The 22600-nt window shown below is 32.1% G+C and overlaps 5 protein-coding genes across 5 annotated transcripts; 2 read left to right on the forward strand and 3 right to left on the reverse strand.

The window, feature by feature from the left end:
* Positions 1–936: 936 nt before the first annotated feature.
* On the forward strand, positions 937–1868 carry LOC126679879 (uncharacterized). The gene is made up of 2 exons (XM_050374890.2): positions 937–1182; positions 1439–1868. The coding sequence occupies exons 1-2, from the start codon at positions 1009–1011 to the stop codon at positions 1691–1693; spliced, it is 429 nt and encodes a 142-aa protein (XP_050230847.1). The 5' UTR covers positions 937–1008; the 3' UTR covers positions 1694–1868.
* Positions 1869–2078: 210 nt separating this feature from the next.
* Positions 2079–4094, reverse strand: LOC126682012 (uncharacterized). The gene is made up of 4 exons (XM_050377568.2): positions 4029–4094; positions 3455–3928; positions 2721–3368; positions 2079–2559 (listed from the first exon to the last, which is right to left on the reverse strand). The coding sequence occupies exons 1-4, from the start codon at positions 4092–4094 to the stop codon at positions 2287–2289; spliced, it is 1461 nt and encodes a 486-aa protein (XP_050233525.1). The 3' UTR covers positions 2079–2286.
* Positions 4095–4847: 753 nt separating this feature from the next.
* On the reverse strand, positions 4848–7346 carry LOC126682013 (uncharacterized). The gene is made up of 3 exons (XM_050377569.1): positions 7148–7346; positions 5414–6716; positions 4848–5324 (listed from the first exon to the last, which is right to left on the reverse strand). Exons 2-3 carry the CDS (start codon positions 6710–6712, stop codon positions 4848–4850), a joined length of 1776 nt encoding a protein of 591 aa, XP_050233526.1. The 5' UTR covers positions 6713–6716; positions 7148–7346.
* A 2952-nt stretch (positions 7347–10298) lies between these two features.
* LOC126680986 (PHD finger protein MALE STERILITY 1) lies at positions 10299–14099 on the forward strand. Its single transcript, XM_050376323.2, has 3 exons — positions 10299–10716; positions 11464–11746; positions 12582–14099. The coding sequence occupies exons 1-3, from the start codon at positions 10419–10421 to the stop codon at positions 13963–13965; spliced, it is 1965 nt and encodes a 654-aa protein (XP_050232280.1). The 5' UTR covers positions 10299–10418; the 3' UTR covers positions 13966–14099.
* LOC126680987 (65-kDa microtubule-associated protein 6) lies at positions 14069–19541 on the reverse strand. Its single transcript, XM_050376324.2, has 12 exons — positions 18885–19541; positions 17832–18035; positions 17291–17557; positions 16906–17121; positions 16676–16831; positions 16444–16603; positions 16195–16346; positions 15717–15804; positions 15569–15642; positions 15399–15473; positions 14906–15261; positions 14069–14437 (listed from the first exon to the last, which is right to left on the reverse strand). The coding sequence occupies exons 1-11, from the start codon at positions 18957–18959 to the stop codon at positions 14926–14928; spliced, it is 1803 nt and encodes a 600-aa protein (XP_050232281.1). The 5' UTR covers positions 18960–19541; the 3' UTR covers positions 14069–14437; positions 14906–14925.
* Positions 19542–22600: the final 3059 nt, after the last annotated feature.

The raw sequence follows: 22600 nt of genomic DNA on the forward strand, positions 1-22600 counted from the left end.
CTAATTCCTTAAAAAAAACCTCACCTTGTACTTTTTCTTCGTTTATACCCTGACCTTGTAAAAACACCATTTGTACCCAATTTTGAATTTTTATGTTTCATCCCTACCCAAAAGCATTAAATTGTACTCTTTTCATTTGGAAAAGAGTTTAAAACATACTTTTTTCTATTTTAAAATATACAAATAAATCCTTAAACTTAAAAAATAATCAAATACATTCAAATAATTAATTTTTTTTAATTTTATAAAATAATAAAAAAATTAAAAAAATTTATTATTATTTTTCGTTTTTTTGTCGGAAATATTTTTTTAAAAAATTAAAAAAAATTCGGAAATATTTTTTTAAAAAATTAAAAAAAATTATTATTATTTTTAATTTTTTGAAAAAGATGGTATTTTTATACTATTAATAACATTAATATCTAATTAGTATATAAGTTAAAAATGAAGGATTGTTTTAAACTCTTTTTCAAATGAAAAGAGTACAATTTAATGCTTTTGGGTAGAGATGAAACATAAAAACTCAAAATTGGGTACAAATGGTGTTTTTACAAGGTCAGGGTATAAACGAAAAAAAAATATAAGGTGGGGTTTTTTTAAGGAATTAAGCCTGTGTAATAATTTAATTTCTTTAATGTTTTTTTTTAGGCCAAACCCATTTTGAGGTCCTTAAACTATACGATTTTGGTTCATTAGATCCTTCAACTTTCAAGTGGCTTTCTAAGGTCCTTAAACTTTCAATTTTTGGTTCCGTAGGTCCTTTAGTGGATCTCCGTTTGTTGCGTGGATACACGCGCCGTTAACTTAAACAAATGTTTAATACGAATATCCACGTATGAAAATAAGGCTGCCATGTCATCGGTTACATGAAATGGGTTCGGGTATGGGTAAATGGGTATGGTAAAAAAACTAAAGATAAATGGGTAAAATGTGTTGACATTTTTAGGGTTAGGTTCTTTCAAAAAAAACACAGGAACAGATAAGAAACCCACTTAAAAGAGAGAAATAATGGCTGAAGGTGGAAAGAAAGAGGTCGAGAAGCTAAAAGATCAAGAGGATTATCACGATGGTTTCCCTGTGTTCAATGTTCCACAATGTACATGCGGAGTACAAGCAAGGGTCATGGTTGCTTGGACTGAGAAAAATCCAGAAAGACGTTTCTTTCGATGTTCAAAACCTATGGCAAGTTTTCGATGTCCAAAACCAAAGGCAAATGTGCTGTTTATTTAGTAAATTTGTACCGACTCACCTTTCAATTTGGAGCGATTTTGTGCACCTACTGACTTGTGAATTTGAAAAGGACATTTGTACAACATGTTTCATCTTCTTATGATTTTATGGTGGTTGTTTAGAGTTTAGGCTCCTTTTCTGTAGATTGTTGATTTATTTAAGATTTAAACCTGCATATTTATGATTGTATGTCTCTATTTGTTTGTAGGGTAGCCAGTGCACATTTTTTAAATGGTATGATGAGGAATATGCTCCTCACCTTAAGTATATGTTATATAACATGAAAAAAAAGATTGACATGTTGCAGAAGGAAGGGGAAAAGCTGAGAGGAGATTTGTTCTATTTGAAATATCTGAGTGACCATTCAAGTGTACTTGATGCCATTGCAATGGAGAATGAGCTCAAAAAATACACTAGAAGTGGAGCTGAAAGAGTTCAAGGGGAAGCTTCAGAAAGTGCCTGATATTGAGAACAATAGAGTCGGGGCTCATGAAACACATTTTGAACAATGTAGTGATTATATGTCCCCTATAATTTTGATTGTACGTTAGTTGGTATTGTAATAGCTCTTTTGTTGTAATATTAACCCAAACTAGATCTAATTGAAGTACTAATATTAATATTAAGTGTCTTTATTATCTTAGTCATTCCAATGTTTTCAGTTTAATACCAATATGACTTGATTTAAGAGACATATTTTATCATTATTTCAACTCATTTCAAATGGTACCACAAAATTCTAAAATGAAACCGCCAATCTTCATAACCTGTAACTATCATAAACGTTTATAACCCGAAACTACAATTAGTACCTAAGCATCCATATTCGTTAAATAACCTAACCTGAATATTGTCAATATTCATTACATAACCAAAATATAACATTCATTACACTTTTAAGACAAGTTCATTAAACTGACTTCTCCAAAATGCAAAAATTAGTCCCTATACAGAGGACTTGAAGACAAGTTCATTAATATGACTTCTACTTCATACAAAAATCAGCCCCTATTAAAAGGACTTGGTGATGCCCTATAACAAAAGGCAAATAAATTCTCAATTTTTTTTTGTTGGCTTTGGACACGTACTGCATCCCAATCTGATTTCTTTCTTTCCAATCATTTCAGATTTCTTCATCTCAACCTCTTTTTGTAGCTGGCTAGCGGTTACAGCAGCTTTCCCTTTCCACTTAAGTTCTCTTTTTTTGAACTCTAACACCAGAGCAGAAGATTGGCCGCTTGATGATGTCCTAGGATCAGGTTTAAGAGGGATTTGTGATTGCGGCGTCCCGTAAGCTCCAAACAAAGGAGTGGCAATCTTTGTACCAGGCTGCAAATGATAAAAGTAATACCAACATCATTTAAGCAAATATTAAATTACCAACACCAATCAAACATCAATAAATCAAGCTAATTACCACAACATCAAATCTAACAACAATAATGATAAGTATAACTCAAATCCTAAAACAATAAAGTAAATGAACTTACATTAAATGTACCAGCACCAGTATCCTCATCGATGAAACAACCCGGGCCAACAGCAAATCTTCCTCTTCCTCTTCCTTGTCCAAGTCCCCTGCCTCTTCCTCTTCCTCGTCCAAGTCCCCTGCCTCTTCCTCTTCCTCTGCCACTAGCAATTGGTGCTATAGTTGAGTTATCAATAATTTCACTTTTAGTATACGATTCTTTCAATGTTTGCATTTTTCTTGTAGCTTCGGTCCTCAAATGTTCAGTGTATGCATTCAAGTCCACCATCTGGTCTACTGAGTTGGATTGTAAAAGTGGTCCCCTTGGAGAGTTAGGTTGTGACTGTGGTTCGCATCCACATAAAGGCTGACTGCACTGAAACTGAATTTGTTGTTGTTCAAGTTCATGTGGTTGTGCTTCATTAATTTCAGGCTGTTGTCGATCCGCTTCGTCAAGATCAGGCTGTTGTAGTTCAGCTAGCCTTATATCAATGTTAGGCTGTTGTTCTTCATTTGATTCATATGGTGGCATGGTTCCTCTTGACCTCCTTGATTTCTTCTTCGATATTGGAAACTCTCTAAGTAGTTCATCTGAAGGCCTAGACTTGGTTTGTGATCCGGATGCTTCATCCTTTCTAGCTCTCTTGGTTAGGGAAGTAGTAGATGTTCCCTGTAACAAATTGAAAGTTAAAAATTGTACTTAAAGCAAATTCATGTTATAAATTTCATCCAAAGAAACTTAAGATTGAAACGTACCCGATGAGGACAGCCCCTGATATTATGACCAACTTCATTGCAGAAACGACATGTCATTACCTTTCCCTTCTTTGATAATTTTCCCACTCGAGGTTCTTCTGGTTTCCTTCTTCTTGATTTTTTGGGCCGCCCAGGCATTTTCCTATATGGAGGTGGTGCTATAGGTTCTTTACCACTATTAGGCCAGAATATTTTACCCCTCACTGGCTTCATCATGTACTGGTAAGCTTTCTTGTAAGTCTCTTCCCTATAGCTCATATCTACATATGCCTCTGGAGTGCCTTCAGCACTGTATATTGCTGCCACTGCATGTGGACACGGTATACCACTTAGGTCCCACTCTCTACAAGTACATGTACGACTTTTCATATCCAACGTGTGACGGTCATCTTCTTCATAGATGTTTGTCAGCTCATACTCATCATCTCCATTATATGACAATGCCCATATGTTGGACCAAGTCCCATTTGAACCCTAATTTTGAGTTTGACAATCAATTTAAAGAGCCTAATCATGTTTATTAGTGTGTAGGAACATATAGAAACCATCCCGGATCGAATCGGAGCTTTCTAGCGAGAATCAAAAATTCCATATTCCGACTAGTTCCAGTAGCATATCGCGCCCGAGATCCCTTTTCCATCACGGGCGTGATACATGAATCTCGGGCGTGATACATAACATCACGGGCGCGATACACCACTTATCAAACAGCTTTGGTTTTCCAAATGTATCGCGGGCGCTACATGTACATCGCGGGCGCGATGAATATGAACGTTGAAGGTCCAACGGCTATATCAGAGCCCTCCATCAGTTGCTTGACAAGTGGCCTTCAACCATTGGGTGAATTCCTGACATTTGAATATCGCGGGCGCGACATAGGAATCACGGGCGCGACAGGGTGCTTTTCAGCACAAACTTGAGTTTTCTTCTAGAAGATTCAAGGGTTTGTTGTTGGGGTTATAAATACCCCTTGTCTATCTCATTTATGAGGTTACACACTCCAGCAACAAAACATATACTCAAGCATTCAATTTATTCTCTCTACATTTATTGTGCATCAATTAATTGATTGCTTACCTCTTTTGTTGATTGATTAATCGTTGTGATTCAATTATTAGTGTTGTAGGTTTTTGTTTATCCTTAGAAAAACATTTTGTGAGTTTGAGATTATCTCTTGGAAATCTCTTTTGTAAAGTTTGTGTTTAGCTTTAAAGCACAATCCATTAGTGAATTCTAAAATCTCAATCCTTGATTGAGTAGTGGAGTAGGATTGGTTTGTAATCCGAACCGCTCTAAATTGCTTGTGTCAATTTCTCTTCTCTTAAACTCCTACTAAATTTTAATTACTCACTAAATCTTATTCACCCCCCTCTAAGGTAGCTATTTAGGGATTTCACCATATGTGAGATAAGTTCTTATTCTTCTCCAACTTCTGCATTGCCCTAGGTGCTACATCGTTAATCCATGTGGTGCACATTCGCCTTTTCACGTGCAACCTTGTCATGACTTGAACCCTAATATCCTCCAACATACTAATAATGGGCTTACATCGAGCCTCAAGAATCCAACCATTGAAAGTCTCTGATAGATTGTTATCGATGACATCGCATTTGATATCGCATCTGAAGTAAGGCTTGCAAAACTTCTCAATATCATAGTCCAGAAAGTCTTGAACAATTTCATCCCCCATTAGCTCTAGCAACTTAAGATTTTTCCTCAACTCTTCGACATATGTAGACTTTGCGCATTTCCAAAATTCTATTTTTCTCTCTTCTCCTTTCCATTTTTTAGCCCAGGAAGCATACACATGTCTAGCACACATGCGATGCTCTATTTCAGGAAGCTGTTCCTCAATTGCAATCTCAAGCCCCTACAAATAAATTGAAAAAAGTCATACATTTTTAACACATACAAAGCAGTTTGCAATTAACAATAAAATGATACCATATTAACAAATACCTTTTGCATGTCTGAGATGATAGTGTATCCTTTGCCGTCACCTAAAGGCAAGTCATATTTCAAACATTTCAAAAACCAACCCCAATTAAACTTGTTCTCTACTGATACGACTGCCCATGCTAAAGGGAATATCTGGTTGTTCCCATCTCTCCCTACCGCACATAGAAGTTGGCCTTTGCACAGACCCTTAAGGAAACACCCGTCTAAACCAATGATTTTTCTACATCCACCAAGCCAACCCTTCTTACAAGCATCAAAGCAAACATAAAACCTCACAAAATGATTCAAGCCAACACCAGTCTCTCTTGAAGCCGTCACAATGCATGTAGTGCCAGGATTGCTATTCTTCAACTCCTCAACATAATTATGGAGCCTCGAGTACTCATTGGTGTATAATGTTTGAAGGTCTTTAAACACCCTCTTCTTAATATTTTTACACATAGTCAAGCTCACATTTAGTTTTAAATCAACCCGACACAAAGTCTTGATATCTTTCTGCTTCATATTAGGTTGGGACACTAATCTTGTCAACAAATGTTTGGCCAAAAACTTGCTTGTGGCCATACGATTTTGATTGACAATGTGGCAGTGATGATGCCCCTTATAAGTCTTCACAATTAAATTTTCCTCTTTTCCATCTTTGGATGCAAGGAACTTCCACGGACAACCAACTGCACATTCTGCTCTCACCCTTGACTTGTCATTTTTTACAAAATGAACAGCCAACTTCTTTACAGTAGCATACTTAGAAAGCGCATGTCGACATTCTTCAATGTTTTTAAATATCATTTCAACTCCAAAAATAGGAACTTGGGTATTAGGATCGTACCAAAACCGATTGCTAGGCCTCCTCATTGCATCACCCTTATATTCTTCATCGCTTTCACTATAAAAGCTGCCCAAATCATCGCTGTCGTAATAGACACTATCATTAGAATCATCTTCTTCTTCACTGCCTGAGTTAACTCTGTCATCTTCATCCACTTCAGGATTTTCTTCATCCAATATGTCAGTTTCATATGGATTAGTATGTCCCTCATTCGCATCTCCATCTCTATTATCAGATTTCTCCATCCATCCCATTTTTGATTTTCTGACATTTGTTCTCGCAGCTTGTAATTCATCATCTTCGTCATCAGTCATGATTCTCACATTCACACAAACATTATCAAATGTTAGCTGTGGTAGCCCATCGTCCATCTCCTCTTCATTCACACCCTCCTCAGCTAACTCATCCATCTCCTGTTCATAATTACCCTCTTTGGCTACTCTGTCATCTTTGGCAAATACATCATCCATAATTCTGCCACAAAGCAAAATTTGAAAATAAATTGTTAGCATTATAATATAATTATCCTTTTTATATAATTTGATAATATAATAATCTAATTAAATAGAAAATGGTAACTGAGTTGACATAATTTTTTAACTCTTCTTACTTAGGATTAGTTAACAGCAAAAGAAATAAGAAAGACTTTGATTTTTATTTAAAAGGTAAATCATTCTGAAACCCTAATTTATTTTAGGGACCACAGAACATAAAAAATTGAATAATAGACAACAAAATGCCAACATATGGGACCACAACTCTTGCAACCAAATTAAAAAAAATTGAATAATACACTAAAAGTTCAATGATACAGAATAAAACACAATGTCAGCAACCTAATTAACAAATATTTTACAATTCTGACTAGTGACCACAACTCTTGCAACCAAATTAAATATACTAACCTTTATCACAAGCACCGGTTCCAAGAATGTCGATTCCTCGCCTATTCTGAAATTTTGTAAATCCCAGTGAATCAATTTTTGAGTACAGTCAAAAACCTAAAAACAGCACATGGAATCTTTCATTAAAATACTTAGAGCATGGCCCAGAAAACTCTTCATTATAAACAACAAAGTGAAAAAGGTAAGAATTGATAGTTTGTAAAAGAGATAAGAAAGTGAGAGTATGAGAAAGACGGCGAAAACGGTCGTGAAGGTTTATTAGAGATAAAATGAATTTGGGAAATTCAGAGGGAAATTTAGGTTAATGAAACGGAGTCGTTTAGTCAATTACATGTCACTCATACTTGTAATCCTATGTGGCAGCATGTAAGCACTAACTCGCCTATTTTAGCGCGTGTATCCACGCAACAAACGGAGATCCACTAAAGGACCTACGGAACCAAAAATTGAAAGTTTAAGGACCTTAGAAAGCCACTTGAAAGTTTAAGGACCTAATAAACCAAAATCGTATAGTTTAAGGACCTCAAAATGGGTTTGGCCTTTTAAAAAAAATGTATGTACTATTATTTTATTTATTAGGCTAAAGAACTGAAATATTACCGGCTTTTATTTTATTTTTCAATTCCACCCTCATGAAGAAATCTTGTCAATTTTACCTTTGTTTTGAGTTTTTAATTTTCAATAACATTCTAAAACATTAAATTGAACTCTTTTAATTGGGATAACATTCAAAATAGATGCTTCATATTTATTAAGTAATCCTTAAAGCTTGAAGATTACGTTGATATATGTTTCTTGAGAAAATGACTATTGCAAATTCATCAAATGCTTAGAGACATAAAAAAAATCATTTGAATCCTTTTTACATACATCCTAGTAAAAATCTAGTTTTAGTAAAGGTAAATCCTATTCTGAATAGTTTAAACTATCATTCATAGTCTAGGGATAAAAACCAAATTAAAAATCTAGTTTTAGTACAGGTAAATCCTGTCCTGTTCTAAATATTTTTTACTATTATAGTTTAAAGGCCTAATCACTCAAAAAAACCCTCACCTTTGAAAATTTGTCAATTTTACCTATTTTTGAATTTTCCGTTTTCAATTGTACCTCAATTTTTTAATTTTTGTTAATTTTTTTAACTTAAATGATGAAATCATTCAATTAACTAAGTTTAAACATGAAATTAAATTCTTTTTTATTCAAAAAAGTACAAATAAGTCCTTTATTTTTAAAAACTAACTAAAACTCATAATCATATTAACACTAACTTAAATTCTTAATTAATTTAACTAAATTTAAATAAATTTTAAAAACGTACAATTAATATATGCTAGACATGGAGAATGTTTTAAACAAATTTCCAAACGAAAAAGACGTTAATTTAATTTTTCAGGGTACAATTGAAACACAAAAATGCAAAATAGGGTAAAATTGACAAAATTTCAACGTCAGGTTATGATTGAAAAGGGGCTAAAAGGTCGGGGTTTTTAAGACATTAGACCTAGTTTAAACTTTTTTAGTACAGTTTAATTTTAGGAGCCGTTTGGTTCAAAGTTGGGAATCGGAATCGGAATCGGAATGAGAATGGGAATGAGAAGGAATGAGAATGCGAATAATTGTTTTTATTTTTTGTTTGGTTCAAAATTAGTGTGGGAATGGGAATGAGTAAAATTTAATAAAAAAAATTGTTTATTATTTATTAAAAATATTTTTTTATATAAAAAAGTTTTAAAAAAATTTTATAAAAAAAATTTAAAAAAATTTAAACAAATTAAAAAAAATTAAATCTTTTTTAATCTTTTTAAGAAATTACGAAATTATTTTTAAAAAAAATAAAAAAAAATTCTTATTATTTCAAATATATTTTTTAAAATAAATATTTAAAATAATTTTTTTAATAATTATATATTGATTATTTATTATTAAAATATTTTGTTAAATTTTGATTCTCATTCCCAAAAGTCCATTCTCATGGGGTAGCGGAGGAATGGGTGATTCCCATTGAAGGGGTAATCACAATCTCATTCCCTATTACACTTTGACAAAACAAACACAAACAATGAGAATCATTCTCATTCCTCCATTTTTTCGGCGAACCAAACGGCCTCTTAGTTTGGTGCATAAAAAATTAGTTTTCCATATAAACCGAACTAAAAAACGAAACCGAAAAAACCATTCACTTTGGTTTGAAAATTTATTTTTTCCTAAAATTTTAGTTTAGTTCAATTTAACCGACTGTGCACCCCTAAATTTCATGCTTGAAACAGAAAAAGACTTCAGTTAATATTTATAAGATGAAACATATCGAAAAATAGTATCATATATAACATAAATTATAACACGTAATATTGATATAAAGACAAAAAATTTATCATGGTTTTGTTTGAAAGTAAATTTTAAATCATGGCCTTTTAGTGTTCTTTTGAAAAATACTAAAATAGGCAAAACAAAATTGACATATATTATTTTGAAAATTTTATAGAGATGAGGGGATTTAATGAACTCAAAAACATTGTTCAAAATACAATGTTTTTTGTTAATTTAACTATTTATATAGATAAGGAATAATATTGTAGAGAAAATTCAGATCTACAATAAATAGTGTCCAAATTCAAATTTACAACTTTCATTTTTGATAATAGTAATTTATTTATATGAAATATTGTTTCCTCTAATTTCCAATAATACTATTTGTACGAGAAATCTTGGTTGATATAGAGCCGATTTCCATGTTCTTGAATCTTTGGTTATATAGTGATAGAAAAATGTAGAAGCTAAGTTATCATGTGATAGAATTTAAATGAGTAGATAAAAGCAAATTAGCAAGGGTAGTTGAGCAAGAAATGTTGCATTTTATGTTTGTCCACTTTGAAACAAAATATGAATAATAATTAATAAGATGAACATTTGCAAGGTGACCATAGAATTTGCCTGGAAATTCTAAAGGACCAAAACCAACATGATAAAAAGCATGCCACCCTTAGTTTACTTAAGACTGTTATAGCTAGCGATAGATTTGCATGGAACTCAAAATTTTAAAGAAAATAATCATGCACATAGTGAGCATTAATAACCCCTATTTTTGATTTATAAACCTTATATATACTCTTTTGTGTCATCTCCAATTTTATTTCTAGGCACTAAGTGTGTGACCAAGCAATTCTATGTATGTATAAGTAAGCATGTTTTCCATTGTTACATTTCTTGAAATCTTTCTTGAAATCTTGATTCTTTCTTTCATTTTTGGGTGTTACATTTTGGAATCTTGAAAATGTCACATTTGGAGCTTATGAGTGGGTGCAAGAAAAGAAAAAGAGGGGAGAAAATGTTTAGGTTTAAGACATTTGGTGAAAATGGGTATCCAATTGAGTTCAATGGGTCATTTAGAGAAAATGTGAAAGAACTTCTTGAATTTGGGTATTGTGAGAGTAGTATTTGTAGTGGAATTCCAAGTTGGTCATTTCAACTAGAAGTTAGTTGCCAACCACCTTTTCATATTTTGTTGTTTGTTATTGAAGAGCCTATTGATGCTTCTATTGATCAACATTGCAAACATTGCCTTTATGTTGGTGAAGTCTTCATTCCTTTGTTTTATTACATTCTTTTTCTATTTATATAAAATTTATTTAAAAACTGTTATTACCACATAAATTTAAATTAAAAAATTAATATTTAAAAATTTCTTTGTGATAATTTAGTTCCATTTAACTTAGCGAGGGTGGTGCATTCGGTTCAAAACAAACCAAACCAAATTGGAATTTTGTCTTTTAAATCGAACTGAACTAAAACTGTGTAGAAGTAATTTTTTCAAATTAAATAAACTAGTCGGTTTCGTCGATTTTTTTTTCCAGGTGGATTTATATTTGTACAACTCAACAAAAACTTTTAATATTCAAAACTGAACCAAAGAACTAAAACTAAATTAATTGCGAATTGAATTTGAGATTATTTAATTTGGTTCGGTTTTTGCGCACCCTTAATAAGGGCAATCCTAATGCCTAAATATCAGAAAGAAGAAGAAAAAAAACTCATAAAAGTTATTAAGTTTAACCTAACCTCACGAGCCTAAATTTTCCTAAAATTTCTAGTTTGCATAATAGAATTTGAAGTAACAATAAGACTAATATCACAATGTTTAATACAACACATTCTCTCATAATGTACAATTTAAAAATTTCCTCAAATAATATCTTTAAAACATTTAAATAAACGCAATTAACTTCCTACTTTAGCATTACTTGGTAGGTAAGCTATTTGGTACACTATTTTATTTTAATCATGCAAAAAATGTTAATAAATGTGTTCATATAGTTCAGGCTGGGGACACCATCTAATATGCAACAAGAAGTATCACTTTGTGTTACCATCAAAGGACACAGTGATAGCAATACTGAACTGTCAAGGGAAATTTGATGGAGCAATTTCAATGAAAGGTAAGTTGAATATAGTGGAATTACAAGGGCATATGATGCATGGTGTTTTTCATTCTAATGGCTTCGCACATTTGCTGTGTGTTAATGGTATGGAGGCTGGTTCTAACTTGGCTGGTCGTCAGATCATGGAGTTTTGGGATCGTTTATGCACCGGTTTACGAGCAAGGTTAGTCATTTTATTTAGGGTCATTTCAAGTTCGAGCCTCTTTTTAGATACTTCTTGTGGTTTTAATATACTTTTCATTCATAAAAAAAAAAAAAGTTTTAGCCCTTAGTTGTAGTTAGGAGTGTGCATTTTGTTTGAACCTAAACAAACCAAAATTTTAATTCTAATTTCCAAAATTGAACCGAATCGAATATGCAAAATTTAAACAAACCCGTTGATTTGGTTGGTTTTTGGTTTTATTTTTGGTTAGGTTTTTGATTTTTGGTTTTGGTTTTGGTTTTGTAGCTAGGGGTGTGCATTTGGATCGAACCATATCAAACCAAACTACTGATTATTTTTCAAAAAATGAACCAAATCGAATTTATAAAAATTTAAAATATTTCAAACCAAACCGAACCAAACTGGCTGGTTCCGTTGGGTTTTGGTTTAGTTTGATTATTCATTTTGGTTTGGTTAGTATCAAAAGTGAGATGAATATATTATATTCAAAACCGAACCGTATCAAAAACCAAACTTTTTCATAATATCAAACCAAATTTGTTTTCGTTAAAAAAAAACTCTATATTTGTCGGTTTGTTCAGTTATTCGGTTTGGCCTATTTTTTGCACAACCCTTAGTAATAGCATTTTAATTAATATGTCGGAAAAATTCGCATTAAGATGTGGTCCGTAAAAGATGTATGGAAAATTTAACATATTTTTCTCTCACTTCTTATTTTGCTAGCATTTGACTGGGTAGGTCTATGTATCGGATCTAAAACCTCTCGTATTCATACCCTTTTAATGTTTCATTAATATGCAACTCAAAATTCCAATGCATGCTCATAAATTGGCAGGAAAGTCAGTTTGACAGACATTTCACAAAAGAGAAGCATGGAATTGAGGTTACTCTATGGCATTGCATATGGTGAGCCTTGGTTCGGACAATGGAGTTACAAGTTCGAGAGAGGCAGCTTTGGTGTGACCGGACCAATCTACCATAAAGCTATACAAACTATACAATCCATGCCCTTATGTTTATTACTTCATTACCTTACCAACACAAATCATGATCTTTCAGGCATTATGTCAAGATACCAAACCCTATCCGATTTCTCCTTGGCGACACTCGGCGACCTTTTTCACTTCATGTTCGAGCTTAAATCTCGTCTTCCGGAGGAAACTTGTATCGAATCTTACAGCACGGGAATCGCCATGGAACCGACTTGTAGATGGTCGCCTAAGAGAATCGAAATGGCGACTCGAGTGATCGTTGAGGCCTTGAAAAGAGCGGATTTCAGATGGGTTTCGAGGCAAGAAGTTAGGGATGCTGCCCGTGCGTATATTGGTGATACGGGGCTACTAGACTTTGTTCTTAAGTCGCTCGGAAATCGAATAGTCGGAAATTATTTAGTTCGGAGAAGCTTGAATCCGGTTACCAAGGTTTTGGAGTACTGCTTAGAAGATGTATCAAATGTATTTCCTGCTCAAGAAAGCTTGAGCACTAACAACTCTAAATTGAAGGGTAGATACAAGATAACAAAATCTCAAGTTATGAAGGATATGTACTATTTTTACAAGTACATTCTAAAAGACCAAAAGAACACTCTAAATTTGGGGATTTTTACTGCAATACAAGCAGCTGCAAGGGTAATTCTGGACACTAAATTTCTTGCCAAAGATTATCACATAGAATTGCCTTCAAGAGTTGAATTAGGGTTAGGAGAGAAACTGAAACTCTACTGCACAATTGTTTTAAGAAACAGTATTGAAGCAAGTGATGAGGGGATAATAAACAAGACAATGCCACCATTTGAGTGTATCACATTGAAAGCTAATGCAACTTTTGATGAGCTTAAGCAAGAAGTTGAAAGGAATTTCAGTGAACTGTACTGGGGACTGAGAGGTTTCGTATCGGAGTCGATGCTGAACTTGAATGCCGCCGGAACTGATTTAGTTTTCGGACTAGTCGATGTGGGTCAGAAAATTATTCTCGAAGGTAGCACCAGCGAAAGAGGAATGATCAGCGAGTTGATATGCGAAAGTGGTCTTAACAGCAGAACTATAGACTGTCCCTGTGGAACTAAAGATGACGATGGTGAACGGATGGTATCATGTGATATTTGCGAGGTTTGGCAGCATACAAGATGCGTTCGGATCCCAAATCATCAAGAAATTCCGCATATATTTCTGTGCCGCCGGTGCGAGCACGAGATCATAATCTCACCTTCTCTACCATAATTAAAATTTCTCCAGTTCACTTTATCATCTAACTCTACTGTTAAAGGATTAAAGAAAGAAAGTTGATAATTAAGCATATTTTGTAGCTGATGTATGAAACATCTTTCCAATAATAACTACTTGATTAACACCAATTTCAGTTTTATACACAGATATGCAAACCACAAGCAAAATCAACAAAAAAGCATGGTCAGTGTACTACTACTGCTGCTATAAGACTACCATTACTGCTTTCCTCTATACTGTAAAACGAGACGTAGAAAAGGTTAACAAGTAGTTTCAAACTATAATCTAACGAGTAACGAGTGTTTCAAACCCCCTTTCCGAAGCTGATGTTCAACAACGCACGTGTCAGTAGCCAATCTCCGAGTTCTAACAATTCACAACCTTACTAGTGTACATCTGTTTCATATTCACAAGCTTCCACTGCTTAGACTAACAATGTCCAGTCATAGAACTTCTACAATGTCACCTATCACAGCACAAAAACAACATCACATTTCTGGTATAATATGAAGTTGAAAATAAAGCATACTTTTTTTTTTCTGGTGTAATATAGTTGAACGCATGACAGTGTGCGTGCAAACAGTTCAAACCAAAGTGAAACCATTTTTTCAAAACCGAAATGAACCAATTTTATAAAGTTTTAATGTTTCAAACCAAATCAAACCGAACCATTCAGTTGGATCATTTTTCAGTTCTTTTGGTTCGGTTTGCACTAAAAGTAAGCTCAAATTGGTTTTCTCCCAAAACCAAATCGAACCAAAAAATTTATAATTTTAAACCAAACCAAATTTATTGGTTTGATTCAGTTAGTCGGTGTGATTTGATTTGATTTGGTTTTTGCACTTTCTAGAAAAACCATATGCAAATTCATCGTTTATTTCTCTTTTGTCTGCACTTATTTAGAGAAAAACAAAAAACATTAATTAGGACATACCATTCTCAGTTTTACTAAACTTAACCCTGAGGAGGAGAGTCAGGCTCAGAACCACAAACAGAAGCAAATGACATTGTTTCCTCTTTTGATATGGCCACAAAGTTGAGTGGTGCTGTAGACAATCTCCTCATTTCCTTGAAATATCCATTTTGACGTCCAGAGTAAGATCGGGGAGTGAGGAGCTCCGGAGTTGCAGCACCAGCTGAGTTCCGACGGGGTGTTGGAGTCATCGAACCATTTCCATTTACACGATACCCGTTTGGTTTTCTAAAGCTGTTAGTTTTTCTCGGACTCGGTTTAGAGCCATACATTAATTCTTTCTCTGTAAGCAGCAAATCTTGGAGTTTCTTCTGGTCCTGTGAAGATTTCATAAAATTACATGCAAGAAGCACAACATTCATAATTAGACCGTCTAAACCAAAAACAATATATTGTACAATTAATCTAAACATCTAATTTCATCCTTGTGGCTGCAAGAGAACGTCGTATTTACCCTGTGTCGCCTTTTCTCCTCTTCTCTCTGTTGTCTGGCAAGTTTGTAATCATTCAAAATTGACACCAATCTTACCTGCAATTAGTATCAAATTATCAATTTGTGTTAACAGAAGGCCCTGGAAAATGTGTGCAGGGCACTATACAACAGGAAAATCAAAAAACGCTCACCCCATCGTAGAGAAATAACATCTCTTTTTCTTCTTCCCATGCAAGTGTTTTGTTTATCAGACTGTCAACCATTGCTGGAAAGAGTAAATTTATTAGCTCTTAAACAAGTGTACACTAAAAGAAAATACTCCAGGGAAGGAAATAATACCTGGAATTTTGCTAACCGTAATTCGAGCTTGCTCTGCACGTTTAAGGTTAATGTGTCCGCCCCTCCCTGCACTGTATCTGGTACTGTCCTGAAATTAGAGGAGAATTGTTTTGTAAGGATGACAAGCTAGAAGCCATGGTAACAATTAGAGCTTAAAATAATACTTCTCGTGGTAGACATCATTTACATAAACATCATATAACTTAGACACGTGCAAAGAGAAAGATAGGGTGAAAACAAAATCCATCACACAACAATCTGATTGGCACAGGCAAATAAGCCATGGAGCAGGCTATGTAGTACGGATACGGGAAACACGACATTTGGACATGAACGCAGCAAAACTGTTATTTTAAGGTTTTCTATGTTAAAAATGAAATTCCATGTTCCGACATGTGTCTGACACGTTTCCGAAACCCAAATCTTTGATTGAATGAAGTGTTTGTGATACTTAGGTAGCAGGTAGTTGCCAACTTACTAGATTGTACTCTTCAAGCCAATTTTCTTCCTCACAAGCTGACAGCCACTTGTCAATCCTATTCATGACTTCTTTTCGGCTTATAGCTTCCTCTTTAGCCTTTACTATCTTGGCTTCAATGTTTGCCAAAAGTTCAGAAGGGTCCACTAAACCTGAGAGAAAATGGCAAGTTTTACTAGTAAACGGTTCTTCACAATTGACATTAAAATGCCGGACATGAAACTGGCTGAAAAAGAGGAAAATACATACCGGAATCTATCAATGCATTAGATTTCTCAGCAGCAGTACTTGTATCGGGTTCAATATGGGTCACTCTGCTTATATCCTCTAATTCTAATCTTCTTTTCATTACTAGTTCTTTCATTCTGCTTGCTTTTAGTTTCGTGAGCCTCTCCACTTCTGCTGATGCCTGTCACAAAGGCGAAATAAACAAAAGGTTTCTAAATCTCAAATAGATGACACATTTAGGAAGCAAGCAAACCTGTTCGATTATCTCCGTTGAGAGAACACCTGGCTTAATGATTTCAGATTCCGCTGATCCAATAATAGATGCTAATTTTAAGAAGCTACTTCTCTCTTCTTTTGGCGAGTCCATCAAATTCCAGAGCTCAAACAATGATGCTACGATTTCTTTCAACTGGATTTCAAACTACAACTTAAGTAAACATGGCAAAGGGCAACCTATATTAAAGCACAAGGGTAGTGTCTTACCTTTTGGATGCGAGCTTTTCTTTCTAATTTCAGTTTGACAATGGCCTGTTCTAAACCTTCCAGAGTGTTATCGCTAATGTTTGTGGATTGTTCTTGGTTTACACCGTTTAAGCTTGGATGCACATCACTAACAGTCTGGCCAAAATCCAACCCAAGCACACCACAAAGAGAATGAACTTCGTTCACATATTCTAACACTTTATGTAGCCGATCAGACTGCAAACCGGAAAAAAAAAACATATTCATGATACATCAGAGGAAAAAGTATACTTATCCAAAATTATCTCACAACAATTCAAAGACAACAGAAAGACAGCGCCAAAATGTATTTAATACTACCGTCCACTTAGAAATTAAGCTTAAAGTCGTATCACAATTTGCTTACCTTCTCTTTTTGAAGGGTGCGAAGATGCGTTTGATAGTCGTTAAGCTTTCTTAGTGATAAATCTTCCTCATCCAGAGTTATGGAACTCATCATAGAACTGCTAAAGTTGCTGTATCCAGAAATTTCCCCACTGATTTTTTCAATCTGTGCCTTAATATCATCAAATTGCTTCATCCTTTCCTCTTTCTTCGTCTTCATATCTTCCACCAATGGTGTAATGGATGCAAGTTTCTGTTTCAATGATGATGCCTTTTTCCCTGTTTGAATCTGAAAATTAATGGCAATGAGAGTTGGGTGAGCAAGTGATAGACCAAAACCAAAAACTTCAATATCCAAATAATTAAAAGTAGAATATCTGAGCCTACTTGGAAAAAAGTTGACAAATTATTTTTCATGTAAACAATCTTATAAAAATAAGCAGACACAAAACTAACACGATAGGAAGGTTCTAAATGATATCGATGCAATATAAACAGTTACAATGCCGAAACTAGATCACACCAAATTAAACAATATTGTTCCAACTGCTAATTGAACTCACCGGTGAATGAATATTAAGTTCGCCAAGGGCAGCCATTAGGGTTGCAAGTTCAGCTTCCTTTGCTGCAACAGACTGATGAAGGCGTGCTTTGGCATTGCCAGCTTCCTCAACCTTTCTCCGATACACTTCAAAGCATTCCCTCTCCAACTCCGATAACATTCTATCCTTTTCGGCTTCAGTTTCGCCGATATCATTCCAAATTTGCTGCTCATGCAGTAGTAAAACCACAGTTAAATACATAAATAAAATATCGACCATCTTCTCTATTATGAATATGAATATGCATAACTATGCTAGATTTCCATACGCTATCCTACAACATTATGAATCAATGAAGCCTAAAGATAAACTGATTAACAATAAATTAAACATAAGAAATTCAGACTAATAGATCCTAACAAGAACTCAGAATAATCAATAACCTAAGTAAAAATGCAACATTTTACAGTCAAAACTTTAAAGATAGTACCTTAAATTACTGAGTTACAAGTTACAAGAAAATGCTGAAACAAAGAAAATTGTCCTATATGCAACAAAATTAGAATATAAACAATTTCATGTCAACAACCCACTAACTCAAAACCCAACCAACCCACAAATGAAGTTATTGTAACGCACACCACCCTCAAACACTCCAACCGTAAGAATTAAATCACACAACAAAGATATCAAAAAAAGAAACAAAATTTAAGCAACTTAATTTTAAGATTAAGCCCTTAAAAACAGTATTTCAACTGTTTCAACAAGCTACAATAAATTTAACAAGGAAATTATAGGTAACTATAAGACTTTGACCTACTAATTCATAACTCTTTAAGTCTAGACCATTATAATATTCAATAAAAGAAACAATCAATAAGCTCCCATCTTTAACAAAGCAAAACAATTAACTTTCTCAAAATTCCATCATTACTAGTGAAAAGTAGCAAAATTTCCAGAAATAGAAACAAAAGAAACAATATTTTCTTACTTACCAAACATCATTCAAGAAAAGAAAAACCCCACAAATCATAGACTACAAGAAAGAAAAAAGAAAAGGGTATAGAAAAAAACCTCAAGCTCTCTGAGTAAAGCATTGCAAGTAATGCTTGTGCGCACACTAATTGTTGGGCTCCCAATAGCCAACATTTTCTCAAGAAAATTTCAAAGATTACTCCTTTTTTCTTTTCCTTTGCCTCCCTCAAAGATAGAAAAGATTAAACCTTTTCCTTGAAAAAACAAAACCCTTCAAGAACAAGAGCCAAGAACTCAAAAAAAACTTACACAAAAGCAAAGACTAATAATGTTTTCAAGAAAAAAAAAAGTTCAAAACCTTTTAAAGAAGTAGAAAATGAGTAGCTAATTAAAGAAAAAAACTAAAGAATTGGTATTATTATACTATATAACAAACACATTATTTCTTTCTTGAAAACAAACTTAGCTGCCTCAGATCTGAACTTCAAATTTCACCTTCTTGATTCTTTAAATATTAATATTCTAAATGAATAATTAAAGAAAGATTAAAGAAAAGTAAAGAGACCAAGAAAACAAAAACAGAAAGAAAAAAAAGGATAATGATTGGCAATTAAAAAAAACAAAAGAAAGGTTCTTGATTTAAAAGCTAAGAGGACCCTCTTAAAACACAACTCACAAACTTCAAGAAAATGCAAAAAAAGTTCAGAAAAAACAATAAAATCTTTAAAAATGTGCTAAAGAAACAAAAATATGATCCATTTTTTCATTTTTTTTTAGGGTTTCTCTTTTTTTTTTTTCACTCTTTTTGTTGTCTTTGTATATATAAAGAGAGTGAAGTGATCATGAAGTATAGAATTAATTATCAAGTAAAAATACTAATGGTGATACTATTGGGTGTGAGGTTATATAAACGATCCAATTATATATGAGAGTGTACATCACTTGCTGAACTGCGCGTGGTGAAGGGTTGAAAAATTTATAGCTTTCCTTACTGACTGAAGTAGCTGTCTGATGTTCTTGGCGAAAATAAAAAGAGTAGCTGTCTTGATGTTGAAGCAGATAAAAAAGAGAATTCTTATTTTAATGCGGAAAAATAGTCATTTATACCTTTAAAATTGTATCCAAAATCAAATAGCAAATTTTTAATGTCCGAAAAAATTTAAATTTGATCCTAATATTTTAGAAAATGAACAACAAGACTCTGATTTTGTCAACTAGACTTCCAACGTCTCATTTGTACGTCTAAATCGGGGTCTAATTGGTCACTTTTTAAGACGTTAAGAGCATTGAACCTTTCTGGATGTTGAGGGTTTATTTGGTCGTAAAATCAAATTTTAAAGGCATGGATGACCTTTTCCCTGTTTATGCAGATTTTTTTATTTTATTTTTATTTTTATTTTTATTTTTATTTAAGGCTAAATATATATTTGTGCTCTAAAATTTTAGGTCTTTAGTCACATTAACACTCATACTTAATTGCTAACTAATTTAACACTTGAATTTAAAAGGACGAAACCATTTTGAAACTCTTGTATTTTTATCTTTTTGTTTATCTGAATTTTTAAAAAAATTGTATCCGTATAATTAATATATTTTGAATCTCTAAATCCTTTTTTGGATGGAAAAGGAGCGTGCACTACACTCATCGTAAAACTAGCATAAGGCCAAACTTAAAGAGGAACCAAATAAATTAAAATTTGAAATTATAAGAACCATATATATAAAAATCATATAAATAAAAATTTAAAAATACAGTTTCTGTTGAATTTAAAAAAAACTTAACCCATTAATCGAAATCCACTATATCATTTTTTTCATATAGTAAAGGCAATTAAACACACATATAGTAGTTCCGTCTAAAAAATAAATCTATTAAACCAAATTTGTGAAGTATAAAAATCTAATGAATATAATTTTTTAAAAAAATACTAGATAAATAAAAGTATAAAAATATAGATATCTCAAAATGAATTTGGCCAATATAATATTTTCTTTATCTTCATGCACTTGTACCATGTGTGAGACTCACTTGCTTTGACGAAATATGGATTAACTTCATAAATTTTAAAAGGAATAAAATAGATTAAGTTTAATTTTTTTGAAAATTAATATGATGATTTAATATTTTGATTTTTTGAATAATATAAAATTATTTATTTAACTAAGTATGTGTTGTATTTGTAATTAAAAAAATTAATAAGATAAAAGTTATTTGAAATTTAATAATTAATCAATAATATAACATTAAAAAAATAACTACAACATAAATAACGGTTAATACTAACTTGATTAATATTTACTGAAGTATACAAATCAATATATTTAATTTGATAATAAATCACAAGTTTAATATTATATTTTCTAAAATTTAAAAAGATATTTAAAAGATATTTTATTATTTAATTGACAAGCTTACGTTGTCACATATTATGAATTTATTTTATTTGTTAATACATATGAAGATTAGTTAACAATACACAATTTAATATTTTTTTATAATGAACTATTTATATATTATTAATTACAGCATAGTTAAACAATATAGTAATTTAATTCCCAATGTTTATTATAAATAAAATAAAAAATATAAATCTATATAAATATTATAAAAATAAAGATAAATTATTAAGTAGAATTTTAGTTTTGATGTTTGTATAGGATATTTTTATTGTATCAAAATTAAATGTTTTACTTTTTTTATAAAAAGACATATATTTTCAAACATATTTTAATATATTAATGTTTGTAAATTAAAAATATTTATATGTACTAATTATTTCATTTGTTCTTATTAAAAGAATATATTACTTTTAATTTTTAATAAAAATTTAGATTTTGTTTTGAAACATATCCTAAGTTTTAATTGAAAATGACAAAATAAAATTATTAGTTATAAAATTATTTTAGTTGGTTTCTCAAAAAAAATAGAAAGAAAATTATCCAAAAAAATTACCTAATTTAGTTTGTTGATAAAAATATAAGAGTTTAATTGATCCTTTTTCAAAAATTTGAAGGATCCGCGTGCTTTTCGACTTTTTTTTAACTTCAATTTTGCTGACTATGATGAAAAGTGTTTAAATATAAAAAAAATGTTGCTCTTAGGTGTTAAAATATATATTACCTGTGTTTGATTGTTCAATTGACTAATGACTTAGAGTTTAGGGGCATAAATATATATTTATCTTTTGTTAAATTACAATTGGCTGAAATGTCATTTTTTGTTATATTCCTAAGATGATGATGACAATTTTTTAAAATAATAATCACGTTTATAGTTCGCAGATGTATATTTGGCTCTTTTTTATTTTTTATTTGTGGAAATTATATCTTTGAATTTAGTAAACAAGTTTGTATTATGAAAAAATAGAATAAAATTAGATGGCTATTTTGTTCTTGTTAAGGATGTGATAATAGATGTATAATTAATCAACTGAAAAGAGAAATTTTATGTGACAAAAAAATATTTTATGGATCATACATAATTCAAGAAACATCTATTTTTTAAAAAATTATACATATTTAAAAAATTTCCTTAGTTAGAGAGAGAAAGTTTTAAAAGTTTCATTTCCTTCGTTTCAAGTTTTTTTCGTATTGAATTTGGCGTTCTTAACTTTTGGTCTAAAAATCAATGGTTTTAGCCCGTTTGTTTATAGTTTTTGTATTCCGATGTGGTTTTCATGTTTCAATGTGATTTTTGTGCATTTTTTGTCAGCATTTTTTTTTTAAATTTAGTGTGTCAGTCCTTATTTAGATAAAGACTGTTTTGTAATTTATTCAAATTTTTTAATAAATAAAGATTGAGGTTGGTTTCATTG

Source organism: Mercurialis annua, linkage group LG5 (assembly GCF_937616625.2).
Source record: "Mercurialis annua linkage group LG5, ddMerAnnu1.2, whole genome shotgun sequence".
In the NCBI taxonomy this organism is placed as follows: Eukaryota; Viridiplantae; Streptophyta; class Magnoliopsida; order Malpighiales; family Euphorbiaceae; genus Mercurialis; species Mercurialis annua.